The 12,413-nt window shown below is 37.1% G+C and overlaps 1 protein-coding gene across 1 annotated transcript in view; it reads right to left on the bottom strand.

Annotated features, from left to right (window-relative positions):
• Clk (circadian locomoter output cycles kaput protein Clock) overlaps positions 1 to 12,413 on the bottom strand; it is a 938,225-nt gene that overhangs the window by 288,811 nt on the left and 637,001 nt on the right. Inside the window, exons 14-15 of the mRNA XM_068225986.1 lie at positions 10,082 to 10,251; positions 5,556 to 5,756 (exon numbers count right to left, since the gene is read on the bottom strand). Coding sequence (XP_068082087.1) covers positions 5,556 to 5,756; positions 10,082 to 10,251 — 371 coding nt within the window. The remainder of the gene's footprint in view (positions 1 to 5,555; positions 5,757 to 10,081; positions 10,252 to 12,413) is intronic.

Here is a 12,413-nt window from a genome sequence, read left to right as displayed (position 1 = left end):
TAACCAACAAATTGTTAGTATATCATAAATGATATGTTCCGAGCTGTCAGAGGAGAGATGGCGTGGGAGGACATCAGTAGACGAATAAGTTTGAGTGGTGTGTTTAAAAGTAGGAAAGATCACAATATGAAGATAAAGTTGGAATTCAAGAGGACAAATTGGGGCAAATATTTGTTTATAGGAAGGGGAGTTAGGGATTGGAATAACTTACCAAGGGAAATGTTCAAGAATTTTCCAATTTATTTGCGATGATTTAAGAAAAGGCTAGGGAAACAACAGATAGGGAATCTGCCACCTGGGCGACTGCCCTAAATACAGATCAGTAGTGATTGATTGAATGATTAATTGATTGATTGATTGATTGATTGATATGGAATTCCATTTAGCTGGGCAGCAGTTGCCTTGGCAAGTCAAGACCTTTCATGGTGCCATGGGGAGGTGACAATTACTTTATGTTCTAATAACAAGAAATGTTCAACAAAAAGAGGGCCATAATTGCCAAGTACTTTTAATTTATTTCATAGAATATAAACGGTTGAGTGCCACAGTATTTGAAAGAAAACACTCAGAAATTCTAGCAAATATTTTTCAATTATTTAATCTATGAGGACTAAAACACATTCCACAATGTTTACTAACCAAAAACAGGTATTCCCTACGAATAGTATATGAGATGCAATAGTTGCACACTAGTATGCATCAAAACTGAATACCTTTACATTAAAAGGAGTGAAGAAAGTATTGGCATACATGCATTCCAAAAGTGGACACAATTTCAATGAGAACAAAATTTTAAAATGAGTACCACGTCTGATGTTTAGCAGGTAAATATTACAGACAAAAAAAAGTGGATGATGGTGGTTTAACACTGCACTAACACATCAGAGGTTTTCAGCTATGGAACGATGGGAAAGGGCTAGGATTGGGAAGGTACTGACTATGGCCTTAGTTAAGGTACAGTCCCAGCATTAAAAGTGGATGAACAGTGAAATTTATTATAAGAATACCTTTTGACACATCTGGTCAATTTCCAAGCATCTGTTTTTTAATGTCAAACTACTCCTTTATCCATTTTCATTCCCAGGACAACATACTGAACTGAACACTCCAGTTCATAGAATATTTTTTTCAGAACAAACGGGATTATAGAATGTCCTTGTGAAGTTGTTCTATGCATGTGGTAAACTTCATGATGCCTCCCGTACTGATTTACAACTGTAATCTGACATAATTTCTTATGAATAAATTATAAAACTCAAATCCACCTATTCAATACAATTTATATGAACAATTATTATTATACTTGGGGACGAAACATGACACCAGTTCCTGGAAGAAGTCTGGGAGCCAGCAGTCAATCACACCCTGCACCCTGCTGAGTTAACGAGTTCTAAGTGATCTTTGTTGGATGGGAAGAGGTTGCCAAACCACTTTTTTACACATTCTCTTCAGTCTTTACCCTTTCTTCATGTTGAGTGCAATAGATAATTTGGCAACTTCGGCTACAGTAGACGTAGTAAATCCTATAAGCCTCTAATAGACACCGGGTTGCCGCTGGGGAGTAGTGGTGTGAGGCGAGGTCGTCATGTTTTGTCCCCAAGTATAGTACATGTTTTGCACTCCTTAGGGCCTTCTTCAGCTGTCTTCAGATAGGGTTAATATTTAAAATAAACTAGATAATTTTTAACTTGTGTAACTCAAAAATGAACATTCTAGCACTGCTATTAGATTTATGGATGTCTAACTACTTACAGACTATATTTTAGTTACTTTCTGTTCTGTGGTGTTCAAGTAATTTGAACACATTGAGCATCACAGGGAACAACGGTGACTATTTTTGGATTTCCAGCTAGATCACGCCGAACATGGGTGTCCACTGGCTGAAAACTGGTTACGTATGCATTTATCCGCTTTTACACAGAACTTGACAATACAAAATTTGATTAGGTGGACATTCTTTAATGGATGTGGGAACTGATTGACAAGAATCTTTCTCCTCGCCTGCATATATCTTTAAGTTCCAGGTATATCCATGACCACAATACAATTTAAACATTTTTACACCATATCTGTGTGCCTTTTGAGGTATGTACTGTCTCATTAGAAGACTTCCTCGGTATGTGAACAATGTCTCATCAACACAAAATACTTATCCACAAGTATATATTTCTTGAAATTTAAAAACTATCCTGGAAACAAGGGGCTGTACTTTCTCCTTCCATTCACTCTTCATTATTTGAAAAAGGCCACGTACTTCATAGCATTTCAAAGCAATTTCTGCTCATAATATTTGGCGCTATTTCATTCTTGTGTAAGTGATTCCTGCTCCAATAGTCCCACAGTGAATTCATCCGCACTATGCCCAAGTAACCTATGAGGCATAGGAGTTTCTTTATTTCTGATGTGTCTGTCGGTGTCCATGCGTGAAACCTGGATTTATATGAAACATCTGTTTCATTCATCAGTTATTGTGTAGTATATGAATTAGTTTGCTGCACAATTTCATCAAGTATATTATTGCTACAAAAGGCAGAATAACATTCAAATAGAGTGCAATTATTCGTTGCAACAGAATATGTGTCATTTACACCACATGTACCCGTGAAAGAAAGTTATGCATGATTACTTACAGGAATTTGCCTGATGGGAACAGTTTTACGTTCTGACAAACTGCTAGTGCCTACTATATCAGACGCACTATTCTGAAAATTTATTTCAATAGATGCTGACAGTCTGTTCAATACTTCATCTTGGTGACCATTGGAAATATCATTGGTTTGAAATAATTCAGTTGCGTAAAGTTCATTTCTGTTTTCTTGCTCCTCACTGCTATGCACTACCGATATTTTCCAAGTATCCTCTGAGGAAGATGACTGTAGGTAATGTGGATCTGCATCAGAATCACCACAGTCACTACTACTTGACTCCTGCTTCTGATCTGTAAACCGGGAAATGATAACAACGGTACATACTAAAATATATCTTTGAAAGATTCAGACACAGTACGTACAAACTGAATTATAAATACATACCTCTCAGTTCTCGCAATACAAGTTCTACAAGTCTCCTGCTTCGCTCCATTATCCAACACTTCTAGTACCCCCATACACATTCAGCACATTATTGGGTGCATGCTAGTGTCCGTATGCATGACCGCCTTGGCCCCAGGTGACAAATTTCCCAACTGGCCAGAGCAGACACCGGTGTCCACTTTAATTTATTCTCGTATTTGACGTTAAATTTTACTTTTGCGTTAAATACATAGTGCAATATTGCTACTGAAACACCAGAGAGTAAAAATAAAGTTTTGACCCACAAAGCAAAATTTCAACATTTTTGCTTGGTGCTCAATGTGTGAATGATGAAGTTGTAAGTTTGATGCTTTCATGGATGATTCAATTTCGATGTCATTTTGAAAAAGGGTGTTTAAAATTCACTGTCTCATTATTCTGGAATTTATTTTTAATGAAAAATACAACACAACATTTTAAGGTTTTGAAGTATGTGTGTTTGGACTTGTAGACAGGGAAAAAAAAAAGAAAAAAACACTACTGTATCTATAATTACTAGCTGAAGAAGGCCCAAGAGGGTCCAAAACATGTACTAATAATAATTGTTTATAGCAGGGCCATCCAGTCATTGCACTCCAAGAGCGCGCCTGCGCTCGGGGAGCACTGGGCAGTCAGACTAGCGTTCCTTCCCCTACCACCACTGCACTGTGGCAGCGAGGAGACCTGAGACAGACGGACGATGTTCGGACCGCGCTGACCAGATACGAACGTACAGTCGTGCGGTCGATGGCTTTTGTGGGTGTGTTGACATCACATTGATAGGGCTGTTTTGCCATAACATATTTACCGCGTCTACAAATCGAGAAGTCCTCCCATGTATGGAATATGCAGAAAACGAAATCAAGTGTTAAATAAATAATTAAGTGATTTATTCAAAACTGAAATTTGAACATATCTGAAAGGAAATTTCAACAAAAGTTTACCAATATGAACAGATAATACAGACCTTGAGTGACTTCTGCTCAGTCGTTTTTATGAACTTTTAGTTTTGGAGCAAACGATCTTCTCCCAATTGGGTACCATATTGCCGGACACAACTATTCGTAAACAATTGCGCAAGTTTCTATCGCTCATCGTTGCATGATGTTTACTTTTGGTAAGCCTAAGAACCGAAAAGAAACGCTCACAAATGTACGTTGAGCCGAACATTGGCAGAACTTTACACGCATGTTTATACAAAAGGGGGTATTCTTCTTGCGGAAATCTGCTGTAAAATTCTTCTAAACTTCGTGACATTAGAATGCGGCTTGTATAATCGGTCCACGAACCTCACTCTCCTCAATCTCTTGTCAGACAAAAATCGCAGTTTTAGTGTTCTTCAGATAACCAAACCAAACCCCACGGCACCACAGCCCTTGAAGGGCCTTGGCCTACCAAGCGACTGCTGCTCAGCCCAAAGGCCTGCAGGTTACGAGGTGTCGTGTGTTCTTCAGATAATTCAATCATTTCTTCATTCCCGTTTGTAAACAAGCATTTTAAAATTAAATCAATAATACTTGCAGAATAGTCCTACTTGAAATTTGCTTTCAGTTCTTCCTACTTCGATTGACGACTGGCGCATGTCAAATCACCGTAATCATCCCAGTGGTTGGCACTGTAGTGCTGTTACAAATTGTGTTTTTTAAAACACATTAAATCTCGGTGGCTCACTAAATATTTGACATGCCCAGCAACCCAGAAAAATACTGTATGCTGAAACTGCAAAAATGCACCCACAGTCTCCTCCTGTAGACCTAACTGCCTGCATGACAGATGGCAGGTGCCTCCTGTGTGTCATATAGCTGGCAAATCCCAACATGCTAATACCTCTTAATCCCAAGTCTCCCAATTAGGTCAACATACCATAGTCCACCGAATTTGGTCAACCTATCGCCAAACACCACATTTCAAAATCGCCACCACCATATCTCAATATCTCACGAAATGCTGGAATATTGAAACAAAATGCCGAATACAATTAAGTTGCAACATGCAAATTACCACCCCTAGGTAAGGGACATAGGACTACATAGGTCGGAGGTCCCACCTTACAAATTCTTCTATAGCGTTGTTGCATATTTGACAACATAGTTCAGTTTTATGGCACAGTATAACTACTAGTACTGGTGAACTGTGAGGTGCCTGTTATTATACTGGTTTATAGAATGGTAGCAAACGAGTTCGGATCGGATGGATTGGCTGCTCGCTGAGCCAACCAAGCTCCTCCCACCACCACCGAAACTACTTTCTTCCAAAGCGCTCGGAGCACTGGCTTAGAGCGCGGCCAGAGCACTAGCGCTTGGGGAGTGCTGTTTGGATGGCCCTTGTTTATATAAATTGTACTGAATAAGTTGATTTGACTTTTATATGTTCTTTACAAAACATCTTGTTAGATTAAAGATGTATGAAGAAGATTAACAGGATAACTAAGTGTTACTTTACAATAACTTATAAAATCACTAGTGATATACAAAGAATCCAATTATGAACTAAATATGAATTTACCTCAGGTGTAGCAAGGGTTGTTACAACCTTCGTTGTTCCAGGAAATCCAGAAGTTAGCACAGGCTGGACTGGAATGGCTGCAACATACTGCTGTTCTGAAGGTAAAAATGTCGTCCCTGGAGAAGTTATTTGTTGTGATGGAAGGGGTGGTGGCACTGGCAGTAAAGGTTTATTCATCACCTGTGCACACTGATGAGAGTTCTGGAAAGAAATGAATAATTTCATCTTATTACTTTTTCTGAAAGAAAATTCTAATTAAGTACTATCAGTTGCTGGGTTCTGTGGTCATGTTCGAGGGGTCATACCATCTCCCACAGGGAGAGAGGGGCAATTTACATGCTTGCCTCAGTGACACTATGCACAGTTCGGAAGATATCATACTGGAGTGTGGTCAGACGAACTGTGTGTTCCTTGTGAACACTCAGGCAATGTTTTCCATTTGGGCAGTACCACACTCTCACCACAGCATGAGTACAGCACAGCGTTCGTCACCAGTTGTTTACCTTTCCACTAGGCCAAGAATCCAAGCAACTAACAGTAACATTGCCATAACTGCTGAATGCATTCATAGACCATCTTAATAAAAATAAACCAATATAATAACAGGCACCTCACAGTTCACCAGTACTAGTAGTTATACTGTGCTGTAAAACTGAACTATGTCGTCAAATATGCAACAATGCTATAGAAGAGAGAAAAAAAAGAAAGAAAGTAGAACTGCTCAAGCAAGCAAAGAGGATATGTCTGAACATGTTAGCTATTAACATTATTCGGGCATTGAGTGATGTGGTAGTTAGGGTCAATACACAGTATAATAATGCTAGCAGTCGTACCCGATGTTGGCAGGTTAGTTTTTGGATAATGGCAGCAGTAATGCCATCTAGTGGTGATAGCCATCATTATTATCTTTCTGGCAGAAGAAGACACAGAGTACAACTCGACTAACAACAATGGTTAGTCAATGTAATATTATAGCTGATAAGTTTTAGGGATTCAGGACATTGTAAGCCATCACATAATAAAGCCTTCGATCCCCAAACTCCCATCCTCCTCTTTTATGATTTCAGTTACTCTCATTATTCAAGTGATAGTACCTTCACAATCTTTTACTCATTACGGTAGTCATCTTCATTATCTTCCTGATCAACAGGGGCTAATAACCATGCAGTTTTCACCACCACCACCAACCCCAACAGGTTCATTACCATGATGACTGAATGATATTCGCATGTCAGTGATACTTGCCATGTGAACTAGGTAATAAAACCTAAATTCATGATTATCTCCATTATGATGGCTCATTCGGTAAAATTATATAAGACATGAAAGATTAAAAAATAATTTTCTATAATTGTCATTACGTACAGATATTTGGAAGTTTGAGTGTCATAATCATGAATATCTCCATTGTTTCTCCTCATACAGTGAAACGGCATGGAACAAAAAAGATGGAAAATTACATTTGGCACAATGTTTATTATGTACTACATACAATTTTCCTTTGCAACTACAGTAATATTAATAGAGAAATCTGTTTTGGTACACTACTGTATACTGATCAAATAATACATAACCTAGTGCACACTCCGGCTATGCCCAAATTTATATATCAAGTTTTGCAGCGGTAATGCCATCTAGCAGACATGAGTGGCAGCAGAAGAGCGAGAGAGAACATCTCAATTAACCATAGTCTGAGTAGTATTATTGCTGATCAGTTTTATGGGCTTAAGACACAGTAGGATAGCCATGTTTAGCACAGATGCTTTTTCCACTAAAAATCTAAATTCATGATTATCTCCATTTGTTATTATTATTATTATTATTATTATTATTATTATTATTATTATTATTATTATTATTATTATTATTATTATTATAGCTCATACGATAAAACTGTACTAGATATAATTGTTTTAAAAATCTTCTATAATTGTTATGTACATTGTTCAGATACAGTAGAAGTAAAATTTCTGGAAATATTTAGAAGTCTGTAAAAAATTTAGTAATTATAAATATCTATCTCCATTATTATTATTATTATTATTATTATTATTATTATTATTATTATTATTATTATTGCTATTCATAAGGAAAACATGCACAGGACATAAAAGATAGGAAATTATATTTTTCACAACTTTTATGACCTACAGTAAAACCTGCCTTTGGCAGAACCTTTATGAACCGTAAAACTGTCCATGTCAAAGAAATTTCATGGACCCGTAGATTATGCTTTAACATTCATGTAGGTTTACCTGTATTTAGTGGAACCTGTCTGACATGGAAACGGATGGAATTTTTGTGACTCTAACAGAAAAATATGTAAATTTCCTTCCTAATCCTTTTCAGTACATGTGTATTTGGAATGGATCTAAGATGCCTGACATACCATTCAGCCAGGAAATGAACTCGGACTCTCTGGTTGTAAGGCGGCAACTCTAACCGAAGACCATGATAGGGAAATACATGTGGTTTGGACATCTTTTACTGTAGGACTGCAGAAAGACCAAAACTTGAGGAAGGAAAGATAGGGGCCACCTTCTTCCCTTATCTAATTTCGTCACTATGTGAGTGTATTTTTAACGAGTTGTTGACTAACGGAACGCTGGAATTTGGGAGGGTGAAGACACTACCTGCTTAACAAAGCAGAGCAACTTTCCTAGAAAAGTCACATATTTAGAGTGCTTACAGTTAGCAAATGCTTAACTTTGTGCTGCAGTTTCAGAGAAATTTTTATAAAGTGATGGAAGGAAAGAAATGCATGGTTTTAGATTCGAACACAAAAATTAAGATTTTACAAGTTCATGAGAAAGACAAATTGTCTGTTAAGCAGATTGTAGCAAACGCAAGTCTGCAACATTCTTATGAAAAAGGTGGAAAAAAATGAAGAGTGGTTACGGGGAAATGGCAGTGAAATGAAAGCTCAGATTAACTGGAATTGAGGAAATAAACAAAATTGTTTGGGAATGATTTGTTAGTGCAAGAGCAAAAAATATGCTCATATCAACGACACTGCTACAACATTGCATGTAACTGTTCTCATGTTTAGACCCGTATTGAAACTTGATATAAATTGCATACATTTTTTTTAAATTGTTGTTTTCCACCTATTCAATACATAACTGTTTCTTGTCGCTAGAAATTCTTTCTACTACAATACTACATGAACAGGGACATGTTTCGCTAGTCTACTGAGCATCATCAGCCTTTATAACTTGTTTCAAGGTTAAGTCATATCATTATTAATTTAATCTATATTTAATTTGTACTTAATTAAGATCATGATACTAAATAATAAAATACATTAACAGAGTGACAATTTATATGCACAATGAAAGGATTAACAATTAAAATAACAGTGCTAAAATTGGAATAGACATTGGTTCTATTAACACTGATGTCCAGAACATGGTAATATCCCAACAACAATAAGATTTGGCTAAAATTCTCACAAATTTCTTCGTTTCTTTTAACTCAATTGTTAGTAAGCTGTTTGTATTGTACCGGTACTACTTAAAATTTGAGTCTTGAAACCTATTAAAACTCAATAGTATCTGACGCTTAAAACTTCTAAATGTACGTACAAAGTATCAAATTAGTTGAGAATGTTCAACATAATGTATTAATTTAATGCTTGCTGCAATAATTTATTGATTGTGAATGGACAGGTACAACTTGTTGGTCGTTTCCTCAAACTAGTCTTGAATTGACAAGTTGACATATAGCTTGGAAGCTGTTTGTTTTTTAATACGAGCTTGGTCAAAAGCGGACTTCAATTCTGAGAATCTTGGATGTTGATGTATTATCCTTTATAACGACCTATGTGTTGATGAGTCTGTAACAAAATAAATTACGTGAGAGTGTTGTATGTTGTTATGCTGTCTGGTGATTGTGTTGATGTGCATCACTTACGCCTTTGACTACTGCTATGGTGCCTTGCTGTGCTTGTTGCGGCACGGTGACTGCTTGCTGCCGTGTTTCTACTTCTTGTGTTATACGTATGAAGAAGCTGTGGAGGAGGGCGAGTAGGAGACGTACGGGAAGGAACAGTAGGCGGGGCGTTGGATATTGGCGTAGCGTGTGGAGGGGAGTCTCTATGCATTGTCGAAGTGGGAGTTGTGTCTTTTTGTGGTGGGAGTTTTAGAATTACATATCTTAAAGAACTTACTCTTTTCTAATTTGGAAGTTTGTAGTAATGTTGGCAATTGCTCTTTATTTCGATCGCATCGTTCAGGATTTTCTTTATTAAAATAGTGATCTAAATGGATACAAATATTCTCAAACTGAGTCATTAACTTCCCTTTTTCAATCCTTCTGATTATTTTGAGGTCTCTGTCTATTGTAGTAAATCGATGGCCGGTCTCCTTCTTGTGATTGCTCATTGCGGAATATTTATTATGCTTTAAAGCATTAATGTGTTCCACGTATCTAGTAAGAAAGCTGCGGAAAAAATTGGCAATGGTGTTAATTGTACCCTAATGGCATCAGGATCTAAAGAAAAATGTGTACGGAGAATTATTTTTTACCACACTATGTCCAGCCAACTGTGAATGTCTGGAAGCAGGAGAATCTGCTGACATGGATGTAGAATCAGAACCAGAGCATCGAAGGGACTGATGTCGACTGCGACCCTTCAGGCTAGATGCAGACGGTGTTCGAACATCTAGAGCACTGCAACGTGATGCCTTTCCTCCAGCTAGTAAACAAATGAAAATCATATTTCAAGATTAACTTTCCAAACAATAACTGTCTTGAAATTTGAATTTAGTAAATTATGAAATCTAACAAAGATATCTTGCTACTTCAGCCCAAGAGATATTATTTTAATTTAATGATAAAACACGACTGTTAATAACAGCAGACTGACTCCAGTAAAAACATTGATATTTTTCACAGTGTTAATAGTCCACCCTCCAAATATTCACAAACTTAACAGTATCACAATTAGTTAGGTATTCAAACCAAGCTTGCCCTGTACATCATTTAAAGATGCATGAAAGATGAAATACCTAAAAATGTCCCTACAGCACTACTAGACATCAGCAAATTTCATAATTTGTAGTTGTAGGACCTATTATCAGTAAAGAAATCATGTACACCTGAATTTGAGACTAAGTCTGAAGAAAATACCTACCTTCTTCTAGAAATGGGGGTTAAAGAACATTCTACTCTTTAACTGAAATAAAATATTAAATATTTTAATTTGCAAGTTAAAGTAAGTTACAGTGGAAATTCGTTAGTAGGTTTTCGAAGGGTCTGATAAAATTGGACTTCAAAACTGGGAAAACGTACTACCAAAAATGCTATACTGTATATACATAATGTTAAAATAATTTTAAAAAAGCGTGTCATAGATGTGCAGGTAAAACTGCCGACCTTAAAAATTAGTTACATGCACTACTACAGTCGCAACATAAACATAGGTTTGTCAGTAACTTACAGGGTAAATAAATAACGTAAAAATGAATTACAGTATAAGAACTTTAATTCTAATAGTGTAATGCGTCTTACGTCACAGTCAAACATGAATATTTACATATAATAACTGGCCGTGAAGCCTTCATACTTTGATGATGAATATTTTCACTGGCTTACCGGCTCAAAATACATGTGCATGGTTGATTGCTTTCATGGTTTCATTTTTTTTTAAAATTTCTGAGTCAGCAAACAGGATGCATCTAGATGTGCTAGGAGTAAATGCTATTCGAGTAAGGGGAGATACTGAGGAAGAGATAGGAGACCATAAAGTGTACTTGACGGGTGTTAAAAAGGGAAGGGCAGAGTGCGGCGTTGGGCTGTTCATCAGGAATACCATTGTACGCAATATAGTTTCTGTTAGGCACATAAATGTGCGAATGATGTGGGTAGATTTAGCAGTTGGAGGAATTAGGACAAGAACTGTCTCATGTGGGGGTGCAGATGAGGATTAAGTTGACAAGTTTTATGAAGCACTGAGTGACATCGTAGTTAGGGTCAAAAGGAACGATAACTGGGCGAGTATGCCATGCGGTTAGAGGCGCGTGGCTGTGCGCTTGCATCCAGGAGAAAATGGGTTCGAATCCCACTGTCGGCAGCCCTGAAGATCGTTTTCCGTGGTTTCCCATTTTCATACCAGGCAAATGCTGGGGCTGTACCTTAATCAAGGCCATGGCCGTTTCCTTCCAACTCCTAGGCCTTTCCTATCCCGTCGTTGTGATAAGACCTATTTGTGTCGGTGCGACTTAAAGCCATTAGCAAAAAAAAGGAAGGATAGCATAGTGCTAATAGGTGATTTCAATACGAGAGTTGCGAAGGGAAGTGAAGGATACAAAAGGGTGATTGGTATATGTGGGGAAGAATGGAAGCTAATGGGAATGGGAAGCGTTTGCTGGACTTCTGTGCTAGTATGGGTTTAGCAGTTCTGAATACATTCTTCAAGAATAAAGCTATTCATAATAGTTACATACATACATACATTATCATTATAGACTGTTATGCCTTTCAGCGTTCAGTCTGCAAGCCTCTGTGAATTTACTAAACGTCACCACAATTCTTGATTTGCAACTAGTTCTTTTTATTCTGTCCACCTAACAATGTTTATTGTCTCTAAAAGGACATTTACTACAACACAAACATTGAATGGGAGATGTTTTGCTCGTTGTGTCGAGCATCTTCGGCCATTTTGTTGAGTCATTATATTAAACCTTATTTTACAATTATTTGTTCATTAAAATGTTGTTACACAATAAAATATAATTACTATTTAAAAAGTAAACAGGAAAGAGTAACAATTAAAATGGGTCTATAATAGACTAGACGTTAATCACAGGAGGTTGATGTCCAAGTCATAGTAATGTGCCAATTTAACTGTAAGATTTG

This window comes from Anabrus simplex, chromosome 2 (assembly GCF_040414725.1).
Source record: "Anabrus simplex isolate iqAnaSimp1 chromosome 2, ASM4041472v1, whole genome shotgun sequence".
In the NCBI taxonomy this organism is placed as follows: domain Eukaryota; kingdom Metazoa; phylum Arthropoda; class Insecta; order Orthoptera; family Tettigoniidae; genus Anabrus; species Anabrus simplex.
This window is presented reverse-complemented; position numbering and strand designations above follow the sequence as displayed.